The 23,408-nt window shown below is 42.5% G+C and overlaps 1 protein-coding gene across 1 annotated transcript in view; it reads right to left on the reverse strand.

Annotated features, from left to right (window-relative positions):
* Nucleotides 1–355: 355 nt before the first annotated feature.
* Nucleotides 356–23,408, reverse strand: part of TRANK1 (tetratricopeptide repeat and ankyrin repeat containing 1) — a 59,957-nt gene continuing 36,904 nt past the window's right edge. The window contains exons 16-24 of the mRNA XM_014942284.1: nucleotides 20,362–20,502; nucleotides 19,504–19,660; nucleotides 18,866–18,954; nucleotides 14,034–14,137; nucleotides 10,963–11,095; nucleotides 9,919–10,064; nucleotides 5,080–8,156; nucleotides 2,390–2,488; nucleotides 356–1,268 (exon numbers count right to left, since the gene is read on the reverse strand). Of these exons, the coding sequence (XP_014797770.1) occupies nucleotides 1,159–1,268; nucleotides 2,390–2,488; nucleotides 5,080–8,156; nucleotides 9,919–10,064; nucleotides 10,963–11,095; nucleotides 14,034–14,137; nucleotides 18,866–18,954; nucleotides 19,504–19,660; nucleotides 20,362–20,502 (4,056 nt within the window). The 3' untranslated portion in view covers nucleotides 356–1,158. The remainder of the gene's footprint in view (nucleotides 1,269–2,389; nucleotides 2,489–5,079; nucleotides 8,157–9,918; nucleotides 10,065–10,962; nucleotides 11,096–14,033; nucleotides 14,138–18,865; nucleotides 18,955–19,503; nucleotides 19,661–20,361; nucleotides 20,503–23,408) is intronic.

A 23,408-nucleotide genomic window follows, 5' to 3' on the forward strand; every position in this document is an offset into this window, starting at 1 on the left:
GTTAGCCACACACAATGTCCCACTTCCCCACCACTGAGCATAATAACAAGTTAAGAAGGTTTTGGCAACGGGTAATTATTGAAGCAATTTGTTACATATACAAAGTGGCTCCCTTTTCAAGACAAAATACTCCAACAACTAAATAATACTCCAACTAATTACATTTAACAAGCAAATACACTAATGTAAAATCTTACTAAAAGGAGACCACAGGGTGTTGGAGACACTGAAATCCCAGAAGTAAAACGACGTCAGTATGAACCGATACTCTGGACTCAACCTGTAAATCTCACTCGTGCAGTCAATCCCAGATGGCTGTCAGAAAGTATTCCAAAAATAAGACACAATCAAGGGATTTTAAAAATCTTACAGGTTTTATAAAAACGTCATTATACATAACAAAAAGCCTTTTATCGATTAAAACTTACAAAACGCTTAAAATTTAACACACTTTTATAGAAAGATTATCTATATTTCCATATGTACAGGTAGCAGTTTATATCAAAACTTATTCAAATAGAAAGCAATTAATAACTTTCATACCTATCTAATTAGAAGTACGTACACTGTCAAAAAATATGAATGTGTTTAGAAATTACTGTTCTTGTCTATAAAAATAGAAAAGGGAAATACTGTAAGTACCTCACCTGAAGACTCAAAAATTTCCAAAGGTAACAAGACTTAAAATACAGCAGGTTTACAATGGTAACCTAAAAACACCAATTAAAACCTCTTAAGATAGAGAAACTATCCTTCTATTTTTATGAGTGTTCCAGCTCAGAAGAATGATGATGTAAATTTACAGGGAAGAAAAAAAAAAAAGAAGACTTGAGTGGAAAAATACCCCTGAGATAACGCAGAAACATATTTTTTTCCCCCCACACATTTGTTTCTTTGGCTTTTTTGTTTCTTTCAAGCTACCACATCGATTTAAAAGGAAATTTGTCCTGTCATAGGTTTTAACAGTTACATCATCACCACACAGGAAATCATTCTGATACAAGTGACAAAGAAACAACAGCATAAGTTGGTATTTTTCTTCAGATTCTTCCCATTTCTGACCCCATCCCCCTATTTCTCTTTTTAACCCTTTTTTAAATGATAAAATTCGATTGTTAAGAGGATAGAACAGCCACCTGTATATTTTTTTTCTATTTACTACTTCCCACATCTTCCTTTTTTTCTTGAGAGCTTTTTATAGAAGAGTTCTTCAAAAGCCATGCTTTCATCTTCCACTTCATTTTCGAAGTCTGTGTTGTGCACAAAGCCTATATTAAAAACAAGAAATTAATGCAGAGTGGAAAACCCCCAAACTTTTTCCTCTTAGTAGTATGACAAGCTATGTCATTGCTATTTTTTATGTCAGCACCATACCTTCGTACGTGTATAATCATGTTTAAGAAGCATTGGGCGTAACATGGCAACGTGCTAAGAAGCAGAGGCTCCTAAGCCACTTGCTGCCCTAGTAATTAATTTTTACCCTGAAAATCTGTTTCTATTGTCATTTCTTTTCACTTAAAGAGTTACGTCTCCTCTCTCCCAAGGTTCAGTTTCAGCAGATGATACTTTTGCTTTTTGACTTCAAAGACAGACTCTAATGTTGCTTGGGGGAACACTCCCATGCGGTCTTCTTTCTTGGAATAGGAAGGTCTAACACAAGACTTTATCACAATCAAATTTCCTTAAATAGAGCTACTTTAATGCTTTACATATAATGCAATTTGTAAGCCTGATCACTTAATTGCTGCCTTTTTATGCAACTGTTGCAATCCCACCACCTAAATATGTGCTTAAACCTAACGATACAGGTAGGCACAATGGAGTTTTAAATGTGTCCTCAGATGTTCGTGATGCAACAGATCTCATGGATGTATGTCATTTTCGGTGTGAAACAGAAGTGGAAACAAAAGAAAACCAACTGCATGGAATATTCTTCCACAGAACTCTTAAAAACAAGCTAAGGATTAGCTTTGTTAAGAAGCTGGCTTCCAAGAACTTGAAGCCACACTGCCCATAAACCTGCTGCTGCAGCAGAGTTAAGAAACGACACTATTTTATTGGGGAAGATGAAGACAACTTCTTTTCTGTCCCCCCCTGCCCAAGTTTCTATCCTGCACCCGAACCATCCGCATGCATGCATTTGTATGTGCACAACCACAGGCAGGCTTTATGGTTCCCCTGAGGGCCAGGAGAAGAGCCTTGCTCCACTCTCACCACCCTGTAACCAGCTCTGTCTTCAAGAGCCACAGAGGGAAGACTGGTTGACTCATGTTTTCCCCGAGTGCCCCTTAACTTGTTGCCTCGAGGGTAAGTGAATACCCACAGCGCTGCTGACTTGGAGACTAAAGTGATGCCAAGACACAGAACCCCATGTGCTTTGAAAGCCTACCTTCCTTTATCCTATGAGACTCCATCTTCTTCAGCCACTCGTGAGCCTCATCAATGGTGGTAACCAATTTGCTGGCGTGTTTGCTTATTATTTCTTCAGCTGAAACGGAGCACAATTAACATTCTGTAAGAACTCCCTCCCCCTGGGAGATGGACAGCAGCTAAAAGCCAAGCACAAGTTACAGAGGGCTGTGTTGTACCATGGTGCTGCACAACCAGAGCTCTCGGTCACCAGAGATCTCCTGGGCACTCAACTTCACTACTGGGGATGAAGATGCTGCACGCATTATTCCCCGTTCCAATCAACATTACTAACACTATCAGGGGAGCAGCTCTCCATCCTTGTACCATCCTCTTCAAGGTATACCTGAAACTCCTGAAAATATTCTGGTTTATCTGTTTTGGGGTGTTAAAAGTCTCTGACTTTCATTATCCTTCTGAAATTAGACGAGTCAAAGTAAAATATGGACTTGAGATGTTGCAACCCTTGCTTAACTGCAGTACTAAGGACTTGAAAAATGCTTGTTACAAAGTGAGGGAAAACTAATCTCAAAGCCAAGTAATATCATAGAATCATAGAATTGCCCAGGCCGGAAGGGACCTCCAAGGGTCATCCAGTCCGACCTCCCCGCAGTCAGCAGGGACACCCCCAACTAGACCAGGTTGCCCAGGGCCTCGTCGAGCCTCTCCTTGAATATCTCCAGGGATGGGGCCTCAACCACCTCCCTGGGCAACCTGTTCCAGTGCTCCACTACCCTCACAGTAAAGAACCCCCTTCTAATCTCCAATCTAAATCTGTTCCCCTCCAGCTTGAAGCCATTTCCCCTCGTCCTGTCACTACAGGCCTTTCTAAACAGGTTCTCCCCAGCCTTCCTGTAGGCTCCCTTCAGGTACTGGAAGGCTGCTATTAGGTCTCCCCGGAGCCTCCTCTTCTCCAGGCTGAACAACCCCAGTTCCTTCAGCCTGTCCTTGTAGCAGAGGTGCTCCATCCCCTTGATCATCCTTGTGGCCCTCCTCTGGACCCTCTCCATCAGGTCCATGTCCTTCTTGTATTGAGGGCTCCAGACCTGCACACAATACTCCAGGTGAGGTCTCACCAGAGCAGAGTAAAGTGGCAGAATCCCCTCTCTGGACCTGCTGGCAACGCTTCTTTTGATGCAGCCCAGGATGCGATTGGCCTTCTGGGCTGCAGCTGCACACTGCCTGCTCATGTCCAGCTTCTCGTCCACCAGCACCCCCAAGTCCCTTTCCTCAGGGCTGCTTTCCAACACCTCACCCCCCAGTTTGTATTGGTGGCGAGGATTGTTCCGGCCCAGGTGCAGAACCTTGCACTTGCTCTTGTTGAACCTCATGAGGTTCACCTGGGCCCACCTCTCCAGCCTGTCCAGGTCCCTTTGGATGACATCCCGTCCCTCTGGTGTATCGACAACACCACACAGCTTGGTGTCATCCGCAAACTTGCTGATGGTGCCTTTAATCTCCCTGTCTATATCATTGATAAAAATGTTAAACAGCACTGGTCCCAGCACGGACCCTTGAGGAACACCACTTGTGACTGGTCTCCATCTGGACTTTGAGCCATATCTGTAAATATATTTTCATTGAGCGGAAGAACATGGTTAACATTCATCAAGCAACTGTCATTACAAAACCAACTATTACCTAATTAAGCCTACCACATCTATCATATCCATCACTATCACGGTTCATTGAGCAGAAAGCTAACTAAATAATAAGCAAAACTTCACGGACTTCACCTGTACTTAAAAGCTTCCCCCTAGGAGTTAAGATAAAGCTTACACATGAACACCACAACCTAGCATTTAGCCACAAATTTTACATATTTCACTGATGAGAGCTGATGAACGTATCAAATATTACAGTTTTTCATTACTGTCAAACATCACAGGCAAAGTGATAACTTGACAGGGTTGGTGGATTTCTACAGTTAAAGCCAGTAACAATGTTTTGATTTAAGATGTCACTTTCCCACAGCAAGTACCCCCAAACAATTTTGCTCCTAGGTCACTCATTCGGTGGTTGAATTTTGCTTGCAAAAATCAGCATAGAATAATGCTTCAAGCATATGAGGGAGGAAAAATAAAAGATCAAGTATCAAAATACGTATCTCTTAAGTACCATAATTCACTGGACTTCGTAACACCAGGGCTGCCTTTGAGTGCCTGACACCCCAGATTTGTAGTTAAGTTTCCCCTTTTGTTCTGCCCCAGCAAAATTGCAAGTTCAAGGACAGACTAGTCAGAGATATCCTCAACCAAAGACTCCGTGTATTCCTAACACTCCACCCCTGCACGTCCAAATTATTATGGTTTTGGAACTAAATGAGTAGGAAAGAGTAGAAAAACTAGTAAAGATTATGTGGCCTAACATAACAAGTGTCTCTAAGACTATACATTCAGAGAACACAGCTATTCACTTTATTATTTACTAAAACACACCACTGTTCACTTCACCTGGACTATCTGATGTGTCACTTGGTGTGTGGAAGAGGTGAGAATGTATTTTTTAATATTCTCAACCGTCTCACTCCTGTTCCTCAGCTACCTAAAATACCTGGAAATAGCCTTCTCTTGACCACATTAAGATTTTCAAATGGAGCTTTGTCAGGTCTAGAAGTTTGGCCACAAATGACATATTTAATCGTTAAAAAGAAAACTGAAAAGGTTCTACCTCTAGCCCAGGCTTTTCTCTCATAGATTTCCCCCACTGCGTCTGAAATCTTCTTAATATTCTCTTTGATTTTCCTCTGGCATAAGTTGGAACCTTCTTTATAGGCTAAATGGTCTCGGGTGCAAGTCTTTTCTGTAATGGCCTCCACTACTTCCCGTCCATCATGTATTATTGGATCGATCTTTCTTCTGAAAAAGTCAGCGTAGTATTTGTAGGCAGTGCTATTATTTCTGTGTTTATCCGTGTTCCTGTGCCCCGTGTAAGTCTCACTGGCCACAGAAACTGCATTTCCTTCTGCAGGCAACTTTTCTTCCCCGCCGATCTCCGTCAGTGTCACGGCTTCAGACGTGTCCGCCTCCATGTTTTCTGACCGGCTGAAGTAGTTCTCAGAGCTCTGGGTAAACCTGACTCCACAGAGGTCACACTGGGTTTGGTCAATATCTGCTTTTTTGAAGATCTCTGATAAAAATTCCTCTCCTTCCATGGCCACAGGCTCAGCTTTGGAGCAGGCCTTCCTTTTCCACTTCATGCACAAGGAAACAAAATGGAAGACACGACGCAGCTGGCGTTGAGCAGATGCTTTCTGCTCTTGCTTCTGCTGCTTGTTGAGTGCAATGACTTCCAGGAGATCTTTTTGGTCCTCTGACCAAGGAACCCTTTCAAGTTCCTTTTCTAGCTCGTCCATGTATTCTGTCCTATCCAACGAGGTCATAAACCTGTCAAGGTTGACGGGCTCGTACAGGATGCCCCGTATGGGTGGATGCCCCTGAGTGTACACAGTGTCCCACTTCCACCTGCAGTCAACCAAGTGCTCTGCATCTCGCTTTATCAGCAGCTCTTGCAGGCCTGCAGCGATTTCTCTTACGTGTGTAGCATTACTCACTTGTTCCACAACCCTTAGCAATCTTTCAGGAACTTTAGAGGGAGAGTCCTTCCTCATTGATTTGAGCATCGCCTCGATTTCGGTAAAGCGCTGGCTTAAGAAGAATCTAGACTTACAATTCTGCACCTGGTCAGCATTCAGTAACATCACCAAGCACAGCACAACAGTCCGCTCAGCCTCCCCTGAAGTTACGCAATCGGGATCCTTGAAAGCATCCAGAAGGACATTGAACCTTCCGCTGACTCCAGACAAAACCTCTGTTAGGTAAGAGAGATGAAACCTGAAATTCTGCACGGCTACATAGGGGTCCTTCGGTCTGTACTCCTGTATAATAGAAAACGTGTCTTTAAGTTCTCTGTTATGGTCTTTGCTTCTGAACAAAAACTCCCAGTAATGAATGAGAGCGATGTAACTCTTGGGAAAGCAGAGAGTAACGTTCTTGGAGAGACGCAGCAGAACAGCACAACAGAGAATATACTGGAATTCCAACAGCATCACTGTGTTTCCTATGCTTGGAACCAGGTATTCGGTGCATTTCTTGACCAGGACATTCATAAAACGGAAAAAAAACCTTTTACAGTTTTCTGGGTTCTTATGAACATAGAACTGCTCGAGTGAATTTTGAAGAAGCCGAATGAAGCACAAATGCGTTCTCCCTGCGTTTTCAGCATTTTTATCAGGTAGCAACATACCATGTCTGCCCTCTATGCCTTTGGCCTTTCCTCCTTTGCCTTTACTCTTTGGGGAGTTTTTTGCCTTTGACAAAGCGAAGTTTAGCTCTCTGTTATAATCCTCCTCTTCCTTAAAAAGAAGTTTCTCGAATTCTTCAGGATATCCCGAAGATAAGATGAAAACTTGCATGGCACTGAGCCACAAGTCAGTCGACTCTCTCCTGGCTGCCGTGCCTTTGTTTCTAAACTTAAATGCAATGTACTCCTTCAACATTGCTCTACAGGGTTTGGAAATGACGTTACTGAACTCCAGTATTTCTTTGCACGCCTTGTGGTTCTCAGACAGTATTCTCAAATGAAAATGAGTAGGAAAAAACATTTCTAGGAGGGCTTTGCAAGATGCGTATCTGTCAGCAGTCAAAATGTCATCTAAGCTTTTGCACTGATTCAATAGCTCTTTAGGGAAAGCGCGCGTGGCTTCCAACAGCAGCCCGTTTACTGCCAGCAGATGCATTTTACACTGAAATATTGTCTTTGCTTCGTGGCGCAACAAGGGCTTATGGTAATCCTCACAGGTTTTATCCTTACAGTTCAAGCCAGCAATGAACTTGGTACAAATAGCAGGGTAATGCTTCTTCAGCAACTCATGGGTGATAGAGCACAACCTGCTCAACAAGTGCTGTTTCAAAGCTGATTTCACCTCCTCTGTGCTTACTGAGAAATCACCTTTGGTCTTCCTCTCTTTTAGGCTTGGCTTGTCTAACAAAAACTTGAGAATGGGTTCAGCTTCGTTTTGTGACACCTGGCAACTGTCACCTGTGGGGACAATCCCAAAATAGGCAAAGCATGACTTCACCATATCTTTCTCTGCATTGGTAGCTGCTTTCTTCAAACCCCTAACCAGACTCAGAAGAGCCATTAAGCCGCGCGGTGCCATAAAAAGGATGTCCTGGCTAGGAGCACCGCACCGCGATAACGCAAAGAGAGCTTCAACTGCACCAGCAGAATGGTTCAGAGAGAGGAACCAACAGTACGCGCTGCTCAGCTTTGCGAAGTCTCCCTTCAGAGCTCCCTGCAAAAACACAGCCTCAGCGATGCCAGACTTGTGCTCGGTCTGTTCACAAAGTTCCAGGGCTTCTCTTAGGATGACCTCCAAGTCGGCCAGGTCTGACTCCGAGGAGCGGCTCAGGCGGGCACGGGCTGCCGCAAGCAAACACGACGCCCGGAACTCTTTGCTACCTGTGAGGTTGGCTGCTTCCAGAGCAAACCCGTGTTGTTTCATTAACTTTGCAGCTTCTTCCTCTCGACCTTCCCTTTTCAGCAAGTCCGCTGCTCGGCGCAAGCACCCGCGAGACTTCAGGAACTCGAGCTGATCCTCTGTATCCAGTTTTGAGAGGACTCGCATCATTTCCTCCGTTCTGTTCCCACCCAGGTACTTGGCGGCTGCTTCCAAATACAATTGATTTGCTGTACATGAGAGTTTGGAAACCATCTGTCCTTTTGTATTCAACATCTCTTCATATCTGAAATAATAGACACATCAATTTACTAACGTAGATGACTAACCTAGACCAAAAAAAAAAAAACATTGCATTTTTAAAAAGCCCCTAAAACATTAAACAAACAAACAGCTTCCTCTAGAAGCCCTTCCTTCAAAAAGGCCAACTAATTCAAGTGATATGTGTCTGTCACGTGAAAAACAACCACATCGCCTTAAAAGATCTACACAAATAATTCAGTTACAACCCAAGCAAGATCATAAAAACTTCTGGTTCAAACAAGATCACAAGGTTTACAGTGTTAGTGAATCTTTCTCCACGCTGTCAAATCACTGTACATGTTACGTTAATCACATTTTGCCAGTGATAATCTTCTGTTTCTTAAAGCAAACCTCAATGTAGAATGGTTGTTTACGTGAACAGAAGCCAGAATGAAATAAATGCAAAGGTCAAAGAATTCTCCACAGGCCGATATAAATAATATTCTGTAAAATTTACATCAACCAGTCAGATTAGAGAACTCTTTCAATTCTGTCACATGCATCTACATATATTTTGCCGCTTATTGAGTGCCTGAGCAAAGTACTTTGTTGCATCTTTCAAAATATGCACTTTAAAACACTCAGTTGTTAATTATTCTTAGCTAATGTGAAATTAATAAGCTATCCCCTAAACCAGTCTTGCAAAAGTATTCTCTTGCGTGCTGAGAATGACTAATGTTTTCCTGATGGGTGAGTAAATCATCATTAGCCTTTCATTATCACCTTTTTCACGATAAAGGTGGGAGGGCAGATTTTTGTACCTATGCTGATGAATTTGCATGAATGATTTGGGGAGGCTGATTAAAAAAAGTCATTAGTTGGTGAGGTGATTTTAATGCTTGAACTTTTTGGTCAAACTACCTCTACATACTAAACAAACTTTAATCTTTCAAAAACCAGCTGCAAGGTACATCACAGAGGATTTCAGTGAAGATGTGTAAACATAAGCCTTGCTAGAATTTTAATGGGTGTATGTATTCTTTAAAAGTCATCAATTTAGGTGTAATGAACAGGGTGGCGAATAAATGAACCGTTTACACAAGAATGTGCTAACGAGGTCACAGGGATGGTGCCAGATGCGAAGTTCTGTCAAAAAGATACTAATAAAATCAGTTTATCAAGCACAATGTGAGGTTCTTCTTAGCTGCCCTAAGCCAGCACAGAGATGGTATGGAAGAGTTCATCTCAGAGACTGGGATGAGGAATCTGACAGAGAGGCAGCACAAGCTGCTCATTTAAATTACTATTCTTTGCTCTTAAGTTAGAAATTTTGAGAGAAAAATAGTTCATTTGCCACAAACCTGCTGCATTATATACCGTACAGCCAGTTGGTTATACTCATAGGGAAGTCAGTGACTGAGTAGCTAACTCTATCACTATTTCACTTTTCAAAGAGAAATATTTAATACTTCTATTAAGTGTTTTTGTCATATTTATCACAAGAGGTGATAAAGGACCAGTTCAGAGGACTGGCCAAAGGAGAACTTGCATGACTAGTAATACAGACTGAAAAAAATTCCCAGGAAAATGAAGCTAGTCAGTGCTCCAGCTGCAAACCCAGCAGAATGCTTTCACCGTGTTATCACTACTCAAGTGAGAATTCTGACAAGGGTTCATTTCATTTCAGATAAAACAAAGTCACCAGCCAAAACTCTTATGAAAGTTTTATGGTGAGCCAGCTGTATTATGTTGAATTTGGAAATGGAAAAGAAGATTATATTGCAATACCATCTTGGAAAACGTACCTTTCAACTGCCTTTGCTGCTTCTTCATAGAGTTCTTCCTGACAATACATTTTAATTGCCAGATCAAACTCCTCAATTTGTTCATAACATTCAGATGCTTCTTTGTAGGACTGGCATTTCTGATAGTAAACTGCAGCGTCTCTCATCTGCAATGCAGAAGTCAGTGATGAAACTGAAGTGTTCTAAACAGTCCAAACTACACGAACAGAATAAATCAAGTAATTCCATCATGTAGGTAGCTCATAGAGAAGCACACTTTAATAAAATGTAATTAAAGTATCTGAATGTAATCAAATAAGTATTAAAGTAACCATCATTAAAGCTGATCGCATTTTTAAAAAACCTTCAAAATATTTGTATCTGAAAAACTAGAATGTAGAATTAAAGGTATTATACAGGATTTCCAAAGTACTTTTTATTAACCCAGCTCTGCCTGTTGTTAAAAAACACCACACACACTTCTGTCGAGCAAATTGCTCAGAATCAACAGGATTAAACTAAAATAGTTAAGGAAGCAGAATGGGAACCCTAACCATGTATCTTTAAATATTTGGGAATGATCATTTGACATTCTTCTTGTGGAAATGCACTGCAAATAAAAACTGTGAAATATCCTTATACATTTAGAAGATTATTGTCAGCACATTACTTAACCCTTTCAAGTTTCAAGGTTCCATTGAGACGGCTGGAATCAATGAAGTTTCAGTATCATCAGAGCAGTGAATGAAGGAACAGCTTAAGTTTCATGAAATCAGTCATTAATTAACTCGGGAGCGCAGAGCAGAAATGACTGATGGCAACATTTGAGAAAAGCCAAAGAAATAAACCTAGATTGCCTAATTGCATCACTGTCCTCTTCGTTCTTCTTCTGGCAACTCTGTGACAAATGATTCCTCTTGAAGGGGTCAGCTTAAAGAGCTGGTTTAGTTCTGCTACCGCCATGTCACAAAAAGATACTTATTACCTTCTGAGTAATATGAGGGGGGAAAAAAAGCTGTAGGAAAAGAAAAGTGATGAGGAGAGATAGTTTAGAGGATTTAATACCTTTCCTAGCTTTTTACACAATTCCGCACAAAGCCAGAACTCCTTTGATTGACACAGACATTTTAGTGATAATTTTGGTTCTCCGCACTCCAAATAAGTTTTAGCCAATGTCATATACTCCATCTGTTTATCCCTGTAGAAAATAAGAGAAAATTACTGCTTACATCCAAATCAAACCCGACGTCATGTGTTCTTCTTCATACATAACCTGATGAGCTATTACTTTACAATTAGTTGTATTTTGGGCCGACAGCGTTCTGTCCAGAAGCCTGTTCCAGAATCTCACGGCTTTGGCATTAAAAAGCTTTTTTCTTTTTTTTTTAAATTCTAATACTAAAGAATAAATGTGCTCCTTCTCTTTTCTAGCTTAACTTGCTCCTTCCTCCTTTTGGTTGTTTAGCCCCAATGCCATTAAAGACAACAATCAAATCTGTTCTCAGCCTTTGTTCTATATAACTAGACAGTCCAGCCTTTCTGGTATCATCGCAGCAGGTCTATCTTCTTCCCAGACCTAGTCTGAATTCATCATTCTTGAGCCTGAAGGATCAGAATTGCACAGAGCACTTATTATAGGGCACACAGGAATCTTACTTACACATTCTACACTGGCATTAATACCTCTACTAAAAAAAAAAAAAAAATATGTCATTTTCACAGCTCCATTGTTACACTTAATATATCCCCATATATCCCATTTCTTCTCCTCAAATTTTATTCAGCTGACAAGCACCCCAGCTTAAAGCCATCCAAAACAAAGTTTTTTCAGTCCCATCAACAAATTTTCTATGACCCCAAAATTTTGTGAGTGTCTTTATACTTCTAGCCAGGTGTCCTGCTTTCAGGTGGGAAAGAGTTGATTTTCTTTCTAGTGATTGCTGTGAAAGGAATGTCAATAATACCTACTGTGTTTAGCTGTTGCCAAGTGATGTTTACACTATTCAAGGACTTTTTTCAGCTTCCCACAGAGGCATAGACAGAAGGATGGAATGGCCCACCAAATATTCCATACTATAGATGTCACAGTCAGTAGATAAATGGGGGTTAGTGAGGGGGTGGGAATCCATGATCAGTGCTCAGGATGGTGGCAAGTCACCAGGCAGTGATAGTGACCTGTGTCATTCATTATTGTTGTTGTTGTTATTTTTCCTTTTCTGTTGTTGCTTCTAGTAAACTGTCTTTATCTCAACCCATGATGGGTTTTTTTCTCCCTTTCCCCTCCTTTTTTTCCTCTCTTCCCCCCATCCTTCTTGAGGGGAAGGGCAGGAGGAGTGTGAGCAAGCGGCTGCGTGGTTCTAGTTGCTGTCTGGGGTTACCACCAGGTTGAAACCAGGGCCACTAATATAAAACAGGTAATTAAAAAAGGTAAAACCTTGATTGACTCCAGTAATAACATTTCTCCAGACCTTTCCCCTTCTCCCTTCAGTGCTAGCTTCCTCTGCTCTAGTCACTCCTTACCCACTCTACTATCACTGCTAGTTTTCAGCCCACCCAGCATGAACAGGAATTAATTCACTTAGGTCTAGAGTCCTCCACATTAAGGTATTTCTGTCTTATCTGAGACAAGTCCCAAACATTTCTTCAGCCTTTTCAGGAAACTGCAAACTTTCTCCTCTGTCAAACCCTTGAGCTATTTTGCCCAGCTGACAGCACAAACTAAATGATACATCTCAAAATCTGTCCCTTTGAAACTGCCCTTTGCTTCAGGTCAAGTTATGCTCCTTTAGTTAAGATGGACTCTAATTTTACCTCAAAACTCCCTTTTCTTCCCCGATATACAACACCATTCCTTTTTCTTTGTTAAGTGAATATGCAGTGGGATTAACTGGAGTTGAGCACTGCTGATGGCATATGCTCTTCTATCTGTATCTAAGAATAAAATGCCTCTTAAAATAATGCAAATGCAGCTGCTTTTCTGCCACATAACCAGTAAGTCCCTTCCAGGGCCAGATTCGGTTGGGACAGCCTGTGGGACACAAGTGCTTTCACTACCCCCCAAAGGGAACGGAGCCCCAGAACCCGCTGGAGCTGTGCTACACTTTCCCATTTCTTAAATCTCCTTTGCGACCCACAGACAAAGATGTGAAGACACCTCACCCGTGTTGTTCTTCCATGTCTCCAGTCCAGTCCCACAACCACGGTGGCCAGGAGGTGGAGGGAGGTCATTCTCCCCCTCTGCTCTGCACTGGGGAGGCCACAACTGGAATCCTGCCTCCAGTGCTGGGCTCCCCAGTTCAAGAGAGACAGGGAACTGCTGGAGAGAGTCCAGCGTAGGGCAACAGAGATGATGGAGGGATTGGAGCATCTCCCTTATGAGGAAAGGCTGAGAGATTACTAAACCATGTCTCTAAGCACTAGGTCAACCCGTCTTTTGAATACCTCCAGGGATGGTGCCTCAACCACCTCCCTTGGAATGGGCTGCCCAGGGAGGTGGTTGAGGCACCATCCCTGAAGGTATGGAGATATTCAAAAGATGGGTTGATATAGTACTTAGAGACATGGTTTAGTAATGTGGGGGTTTTTGTTGTTTTGTTTGTTTTTGGTTAGGTTGATGGTTGGACTAGATGATCTTAAAGGTCCCTTCCAACCTAGACAGTTCTATGATTCTATGACTCTATGAGAGTTGGGACTCTTGAGCCTGGAGAAGAGAAGGCTGAGGGGAGACCTTATTCATGCTTCCAAGGAACCAAAGGGTGGGTGGAAGGAGGATGGAGCCGGACTCTTTTCAGGGGTTCCCAGGGACAGGACGAGGGGCAACGGGCACAAGCTGGACCATGGGAAGTTCCACTCCAATGTGAGGAAGAACTTGTTTGGGGTGAGGGGGGCAGAGCCCTGGCAGAGGCTGCCCAGGGAGGGTGTGGAGTCCCCTTCTCTGGAGATCTTCAAGCCCCACCTGGATGCTCCTGAGTGATGTGCTCTGGGCAACCCTGCTTTGGCAGGGGAGTTGGACTGGATGGGCTCTAGAAGGTTCCTTCGAACTCCCACAACTCCGTGATTCCGTGAATCCCCCCCTGCACGCACCCATGAGGTGTGGCACCGCAGAATGACACCTGCTCATCTGTGTCTACCCTTACCTGGGGCTGCTTTTCTTGGAGTGCACTTTGAGAACAGCATCATGGGCCAGGGCCAGTTTTGACTTCTCAGCTGCTCCTCCCTTTTGGTAACACTTGGCTGCCACCTGGGGTGAAACCATACACAGCATTCACATGTCTGCATCCAGCCCATGGCTTATCACAGAAAGGCAATACTTAATTATAAAGTCACTGTAATGGAAAACAGAAAGACTGGCAGGGAGACACGAAGAAGGAAAAGGTAAAACACTGCAGTATATTTTAGGACAAAAAGAAATGCTTTGAAGCCGGCCCGTGTGGGACTCTCACGATTAGAATTTTAGTTACAATGTTTTACGTGGAAGTAGTGAAAGCAAAATTCCTGGTAGGCTCATAGAACAAACAGCACATGCAATTTGAATGATGGCCTAAACCATTAACTGGTAAGTCACCAGGCATCTACCACATAAATCCTATTAATAAAAGTTAGGAAAACCAATATGTGCAAAGTTAAAAACATTTATTCATGCTTATACCCCAGCAGGCCCTTTCTGTGATAAGCTAAAGAGGAACAGCGGGAGTTACAATGCTCCTAGCAAGGTCTGCTTCATTATCACCCCACTCACTCTGCAACACCATTATTTCTTGATTCTATCCATTAATTTAGTAATTACTTCTGCTGGGAAATCGCACATTGCAAGCCACTCTTCTAACTGCCAAATTCACCAGATAATTTCTTCTTAATGTGGCAATGATAAGCAAACATCAGGGTTATAAAGAAAATAAAGCAGCAGACAATATAGCTAATACGTTTCAGATTTCAAGATGAAATTTTTGCAGCTGTGTGTTTTTTATCTAAACATTTTTCTGCCCATTTAGGAAACTGTTGTGGTTTTGTTCAAGGAGAGATAAAGACTGTGTGTATAGTGGCAGCTGATTATTTTGATTTTTGCCTTGTTATAAATTTCTATTTTCCATACAAAAAATTATAGTTTGCTATCAGCAAAAAAAATAATTGCTTTCCTTCTGTCATGATCAAAAAAAGCATCCAAAATTTTATTACACAGAATCATAGGATATCTTAAGTTGGAAGAGACTCATAAGGATCGTTAAGTCCAACTCCCTGCTCCTCACAAGACCACCAAAAACTAAACCATATGACTAAGAGTGTTGTCCAGACTCTCCTTGAACTCTGACAGGCTTGGTGCCATGACCTCTTCCACGGGGAGCTTCTTCCAGTGACTGGCCACCCTCCCGGTGAAGAACCTTTCCCTAATGTCCAATATGAACTTCCCCTGACAAAGCTTCATTCCATTTCCTTGTGTCCTATCGCTGGTCACCAGAGAGATGAGATCAGGACCACCCCTCTGCTGCCCCCCCCTTGAGGAAGTTTTAGACTGCAATTTAGACGCCTCAGCCTTCTCTTCTCCAAGCTGAACAAACTAAATGACCTCAGCCACTCCTTCCAAGTCTTGCTCTTGAGACGTTTCACCATCTTGGTTGCCCTCCTCTGGACACACCTTATACTGAGGCGCCCAAAACTGCACACAGAACTTGAGGTGGAGCCACACCAGTGCAGTGTAGACTGGGACAATCACCTCCCTCAACTAGCTACCTATGCTGTGCTTGATGCACCCCAGGACACCATTGGCTTTTTTTTTGCTGCCGGGGCACACTGTTGACCCATACTCACCTTGCCACCAACCCAAACCCCCAGATCTCTTTAGCAGGGCCGCTCTCCAGTCTCTCATCCCCAGGTTTGTACCTATAACCAGGATTAACCCAACGCGGGTGCAGAATCTGCCACTTGCTCTTGTTAAATTTCATATGGTTGGTGATTGCTCAGCTCTCTGGTCCATCCAGATCTCTCTGTAAGCCCTCTCTACCCTCAACAGCGCCTCTTAATTTAGTATCATCAGCAAAATTACTTAATGTACATTCAATTCCTGCCTCCAGACCATTTCTAAAAACACTAAAGAACACTGGCTCTAAAATTGAGCCCTGGGGAACCCCACTGGTGACTGCCAGCCTGATATAGCCCCATTTACTATAACTCTCTCAGCCTGAACAGTCAGCCAATCGCTCACCCAATCTATTATGGATTTGTCTAGCTGTGTGCTGGACATTTTGTCCAGAAGGATACTGTGAGAGACAGTATCAAAAGCTTTACTAAAATCCAAAACCACTGCATTTACTTGTTTCCCTTGATCTACTAGATGGGTGACCTTGTCCTAAAAGGAAATTAACTGGTCAAGCAGGACTTTCCCCTTGTGAACCTGTGTTGGCTATGATCAGTGACCGCATTGTCCCTCAAGTGTTCTTCAGTAACTCCCAGAATAACATTCTCCCTAATTTTAGCAGGCACTGAACTGAGACTAGGCTTGAAATTACCAGGGTCTTGTTTTTTTACCCTTCTTGAAAACTGTAACAACATTTGCCATCTTCCAGTGGACTGCAACCTCTGCAGACTCCCAAGGCAGTTAAAAATAATTGAGAGAAGTCCTGCAATAAAATCGGCCAGCTCTTCCAGTACCCTGGAAGGAATCCCATGGAGCCCCATAGACTTATGCACATCCAGCTGGAGCAGCAAGTCTCAAACAGGTTCAGAGTCAGCTGGGAGTTTAATCATCCCCCTATTCAAGGTCTTCCAACACAGTGCTCTGAAGGTCCCATGGCCCATCATTAAAGACATTGAAGAAGGCATTAAACGCCTCCATTTTGTCTACATCCCTATTTGTGAGGTGACTGACCTCATCGAGTAATTGCCCAATGTTATCTCTGATCCTCCTTTTCTAGTTCTATTTAAAAAAGCCCTTTTTGTTGTCCTTCACAGTGCTGGCCAGCTTGAACTCTAATCAAGCTTTGGCCACACAAATTTTCTCCCTGCAGTGGCAACCAGTGTCTCTCTCTGTAGTCCTCCCATATTGCCTATTCTTGCCTCCAATTTCCATACACTTTTCTTTTCTCCATAAGTTCTATAACAAGATCCCTGCACAGCCAAGTGAGCCTTCTGCCCCACTTGCTTGACTTCTGACACTTTGGAATTGTCTGCTCCTGCGCTCTTAAAAGAGATGGCTCTTAAAAAGCAATCAGCATTCGTGAACCCCAAGATCTTCAAAAGCAGATTCCCAGGAGACCTGCTCTCCCCATACCCAGGGTCAAAGTTTTGCTGGCAGTTTTTCTCCTACCGCAAATGATTTGAAACTCTTACTTCGTGGTCACTGTGATCAAGACAGCCACCAACCACCACTTTGCCCGTGAGTCCCCCTCTGTTGACAAACACCAAATCTAGGAGGGCGTCTTTCCTAGTCAGCTCCCTTAGTACCTGCACCAAGAAGCTAACTTCAGCGTGATCCAGAAATCTCCTGGACCCGCTTGTCTGCGCTGTATGATATTCTCAATTGATGTCTGGGAAATTAAAATCACCCATAAGGACAAGGGCAGTTGATCTAGAGACAGCCCTTAACTCCTTGTAGAGTAATTCATTGGTGGTGTCATCCAGGCTGGGTTTAGCTTCCATTCCATTCATTGTCATTCCGTATCTGGATTGTATTGGCTATCAATTTAGGAAATAAAAGACCGTAAAATCCCCATGTTCTTTAAATAGTAAAGGAACAAAACCACCATTTTGCTACTCTTTCTGCAGTTTTCTTAGTGCTCCCTTGGTTCTTACATGCTGTTCCCTAATGTGTGTTTTGTACCCATCCCTAATCGCTGTCCAAAAAACCAAAAGGGGTCTGAGATCATCACCCAGATCAATACACTTCCAAGAAATGTTTTCATTTTCCAACAATAATGTGTAATGATATTGTCAGGCAATTGGTTTAGATTCACAGATTCCAGTCATTGCTAGTAATTGTTTTTTTTTCCAACCACCTTTCATTTGTGTGCATTAAAATGTTTTTCCCTTATTGGACTGCAAATTTTGGAGTAGTGAATTTAAGATTAGACAATAGGCTTGCTCTCCCTGCTCACTTCTTAGAAGTCGTTTACAGGCTGGGGCAGAGTGGCTGGAGCTGCCTGGCAGAAAAGGACCTGGGGGTGTTGGTCGCCTGTGGGCTGAAGATGAGCCAGCAGTGTGCCCAGGTGGCCAAGAAGGCCACCAGCATCCTGGCCTGTGTCAGGAACAGGGAGGTGATGGTCCCCCTGGACTTGGCAATGGGGAGGCCGCACCTTGAGGGCTGTGTCCAGTTTTGGGCCCCTTCCCACAAGAAAGACCTTGAGGGGCTGGAGCGGGTCCAGAGAAGGGCAAGGGAGCTGGTGAGGGGTCTGGAGCACAAGTCTTGTGAGGAGAGGCTGAGGGAGCTGGGGGTGTTGAGCCTGGAGAAAAGGAGGCTGAGGGGAGACCTTCTGGCTCTCTCCAACTCCCTGAAAGGAGGGTGTAGCCAGGGGGGGTCGGTCTCTTCTCCCAAGTCCCAGGCCATGGGACAAGAGGAAATGGCCTCAAGTTGTGCCAGGGGAGGTTCAGATTGGAGATTAGGAAAAATGTTTCCATGGAAAGGGTTCTTAATCCTTGGACTGGGCTGCCCAGGGCAGTGGTTGAGGCTCCATCCCTGGAGGTATTTAAAAGCTGGGTTGACCTAGTACTTAAGAGACATGGTTTAGTGATGGTTTTGATCAGAGTTGGGTTGATGGTTGGACTAGATGATCTTAAAGTTCCCTTCCAACCTAGACATTTTTCTGAGTCTTAGTAACCTGCAAACACCTACACAACCTACACAACTACAAACCACAAACTATGATACACTGCAACAGAAAAACTGAAGGTTTACAGATAATTTTACAGATGCAAAGCCAAAAAAAAAAGGTTTCAGAATAGACAAGAATCCTTATTTCAGATAAAGGTACACTCTTACCTCCCAGAACTGATGTTTGGCATAGTAGTCTCCCTGTGCAATCCATTCTTCTGGAGTTGAAGTTTTAGCAAACATGCTGTCATCTAAGTCTAGAAGGTTAAGCGTAATCATTTTATGTAAAAATGGACAAACCACAGAAATCACTTACAATGTACCAAAACTAAGCTTTAACATCTCATAATGTTCCAGACTCTATAACTTGTGCTCACACCAGTAATGGTAACTGGTTACCAGTAATGGTAACTATGAGCTAAATACTTTTCATCTCTCTCAATCAGCACTGCAAATCAACAAGTTGAGTTTGGTTTAAAAATCATGCTTGTTTTTTGGACAAAACTTTGAGTAAATCCACTGTCTTTATAGAAATGAAATTCTTTCCTTTTAAAAATTTCTTATAGCTGGGGTGGTTTCCTGTGAACAGCCTTCATTACTCTGCAGGGAAAATTATAGTAATGAATTAGCAACGAAGTTACGTATTAATGTACACAACTGATCTTTACAGCCAGAAGAGGTAAGAGCCACTGAAATCAGTGGAAATTTGGAAGGGTAATTATGAATATGTATGCCTTAAGAGCAAGACAGCATGAGTAGGCTGTCCGGTGTCATAGTCTTTTAAGGAAGATTTAGGATAACTTTACCTTTCTTTTCATCTGCTTTGACAACCTGAACTAATTCTCTTTTGATGAAATACTTGAAAGCTGGAGCCCGTTTATCACTGTCTTCATCAAAAATCCAAAGATTGACCCTGGCTCTTGTGATAGCAGTATACAATTGCTTTAGTTCTCCATTCAGCATCTGAAGCAGAACAAAAATAACCAACACAAAGGCAACACACCAAAATAAAATAAAATTAATGTCAGATGAGCTACAGCGTTAGAAAGAAAAATACTTTGCAGTTATAAGAAAACAGAGAATATATACAGAACAAATAACAAATAAAAAAGTTTCTTTAGGTAAGCGAGTCTAAATGCTAAATATGTGATTTTTCAATCCCATAAGCCATTGCCCAGCTAATTTGCATGCAACTACTGCTACAGCAAATCCAGCAGCTGCAGCTGTGACAGTTCATTTTCCTTCTAATCACTTGCATATATAATTATTCATTTTTTACCATAAAATCCTGAAAATATCTGACTCCCTAGATTCTAAGAAATTTCCTTAATTTTAAGGTAGTGACACCAATCTAAAACCAGCCTAAATTAATAACAATTATTGACAGGCTGATCTGCTTTTTGCTTTAACCACAGCTGTTCTGTAAATATACCTAAAAGCCTATTACACGTAGTTTTTGTTCTCTTACCCAATTAAATTCACAAAAAACTCTTATCTTTCAAAAATCAAGCTTACATTATACAACCGTGAACTACCAAAAACATAAAGCAACCTCGCTAAACACAGAACTACAGGCTGAAAGGATTTCTTGAAGAAATTTCCCTGCTTCCAAGATTTAAGAATTTAGTTCACCCTTCCTATTCCCAATGTTACAAAAAACTCACCTTGTACATTTCTATATTAAAAGGAGTTCTTTTCTGCATACCAGTACCATCCTCTAAAGGCATTTCAATTAGCAACTTGTTTCCTACTTGCACATCCGAATCAGGAGCATAAGAAGAAATGATCTTCCATTCTTTGCTAGCCTAAAATGACAAGAGAATGAGGTTTACTTGCAGGCAGCAATCGCTACTGCCCACAAATGCAAAAGATAAGGTCATCTGCTGTCATTGACCAACTGAAGAAGGCTCAGAAGAGATGGGTGGTAACATGCTCTAGCTCTAGGCAATCCTGCTTCAGCAGGGGAGTTGGACTAGATGATCTCTATGGTCCCTTCCAACTCTAAAATTCAGTGAAATTCAGTGAAACGAAATTATCTCAGGGAAGAATGTAAAGAATGACTGTCACTTTTCATCAAGAAAGCTGCACTTCATCTCAATACAAGTGGTACTGGAGGGGAACCTTTGTTTGAGATACATGGCTGTACCAGGCAGTCATCAGGCTGAATAAACAACCTTCTTTGAAGGAGCCGGCGGAGAGTGATCCACTCCTGAGCCAGCCAGACCAACATGGGGAAGTGAAAACATGGCTTGGCCCAGAGCGTGTAAAAACTGAGCAACAAACAGAACAAACCTGGAAGAGGGCAATGGGCTTGAGCTGGCTTCAAGCTATGTACTACCTCCTAGGGACTGGGGAGGCCCAGCACCACAATGGTGGAGGAGCACACAGGACCACTAATGGGAGTCACATTTGTATTGTGATTCTGTTGTATGTTGCCATTGCTGTATTATGCTTTTCTTGTGATTTCAGGAACGCTCTTCTAAACCCAAACCATCTGCAACATCTAATATATCAAATAAGTAAATTCGATATTAAACATGAAAACCTCCTTGGTTGGACCATACATTTTCAGCTGAACTTGAAGATATATCCCTACAATAGATGGCCCTTGTATGGGGAAAAGGAGGAAATCAGGTTACCCTCACCATGGACAAGGCTCAGGGTTTAGTCCTAGAGCCAGGGATTCTCCTACAAACCCCAATACCGCAGCAGACAGACACACTGCCCAGGGCAGGGTGAAAGGTAAATGGCAGCATGATAACCCTCACAAGTTGCTAAAATCCTCTGCCTAAGACATGTTGGATAGATCTTAGCCTTTAGGGCAGGATGGGCAGCTGCCACATCTCCTTCACAATACAAGACTGACAAGCTCGGTGAGTTGCAGACAAGATGGTCCCCAACTCACCAACCTCCTTGCCACTGTAGCACCAAGGAGGCTTGGAGCAAGGAGGACCCAGACAAATGGAGGCAAGTGGCTGCTTTCCTTTAGCTGGTGCACTGACAAGGCACTACTCTGAACAGGGACCAGATAATTCACCTTGGCAGGAAAAGGCAGTGGAATAACAAGAAGGAGATTTGGGACATCATCGTTGGCACGTGATTCATCACCAGTGCTTGTGGTAAACCACAATGTGGTGGAGCCCATGGACAAAACCAAGGGGTTGAAGCCATGGAGACGGACCCACAGGTATCCCATACAGGCATATATTCTCACCCTCACAGGTTTAATACGATGAACGTATTAAGCTCAGTGTGCAACACGAGTATTCACTACTGCTGGTCTGAGCCAGGGAGTGGAACAGCACCTGCCAACACACCAGCTTGGAAGAAGGCTCAGAGATGAGTTAAAAAAATAAGCATGGAGATTTAGATTAGATATTAGGAAGAAATTCTTTACCTTGAGGGTGGTGAGACACTGGAACAGGTTGCCCAGAGAAGCTGTGGCTGCCCCATCCCTGGAGGGGTTCAAGGCCAGGCTGGATGGGGCTTGGAGCAACCAGGGCAGGGGGTTGGAACTGGATGGTCTTTAAGGTCCATTCCAACTCAAAAGATTCTATGATTCTATAATATCTAAAAAGGTCGAGTCAGAGGATATTGGACTTTTGACACAGGGACATGTTACAAGTGTCTACAAACATGCACAGACATGCTTAAATTTATGTTAAGTCTGGCAGGAGACCAGTGTTTTGCACTCTCGTGCCATGGAACAAATGCCAGCTCCTGATCACACCTTTCTGCAGGTTCCTGAAATCCCACAAAACTAACAACCTAGAAAATTGTAAGTATATTAAGTTATGTTCATTTTTTCCCCTTTTAGGTATTTAATTGAAATCTGATTACATAGTGCCAAGTTTCTGGCACAAAATGATAAATACTTGTAATAAGTCTGAAATAGTTTTACATATATATATATATAGTTCAGAGCATTAAGCAAACTGAAACCAGTTAACTGTCTTCCTATGGGGGAAAAAAATGCAGGAAATCTTTCTTGCAAAATGTATTTTGAAGTTAAGATTGCAATAATTCACCAACCAAAACATTCCTAAGTCTATCATGGATTACAAGATGACAACCAGCTAATGGTATTGGTTTGGACAACAGCTTGCTGGGTTTGGAGGTTTGGGTTTTTTTCCTCTTTGATTCTTCATTCGAACTCCTTCTTGAAACAAGACTCATTTCAAATATCCTTTTCAAGCCCAGTAAAAGGAAAACTCAACAGATTTGCTGTGTTTCCAACAGTTCTCAAGTTCAGCTTTTCAAAACTAGGAAACCCCCGGCTGAGCTGCTTTTTTGCCTCCTTGTTTAGCTGCTCAAATCAACTCAATTACTCCTGACTCACAGGAAAAGGGAAGGATTGTATGAAAACAGTTCTCCAGGCCTGACACACATTAGTTTAGCTGAGTTAAAATGCTCTATATAGAGCTCAGCTCTTAAACTGATTCTGCTAAATTCTGATGAACGGTTCACTGCTTTTCTAAGTACAACTTGCATCGCCAAAACCAAAATAAACTTTGAGAAATCTGCCATGACAGCCACTATCGTTCTCTCCCCAAATCTCAGTAAGCCAGATTCAACACCATTTACCTCAAGCTCCTTCCCTCTACTCTTACCATGTAATGTCCACTAACCTCTATGAAGAGCCACCAATAAGTTGCCCTCAGTTTATCTGTGGTTTTCATCTACTGGAAACCACCATTTTGAGGGCTAGAGG

This window comes from Calidris pugnax, unplaced genomic scaffold, assembly GCF_001431845.1.
Source record: "Calidris pugnax isolate Ruff unplaced genomic scaffold, ASM143184v1 scaffold23, whole genome shotgun sequence".
Taxonomy (NCBI): Eukaryota; Metazoa; Chordata; class Aves; order Charadriiformes; family Scolopacidae; genus Calidris; species Calidris pugnax.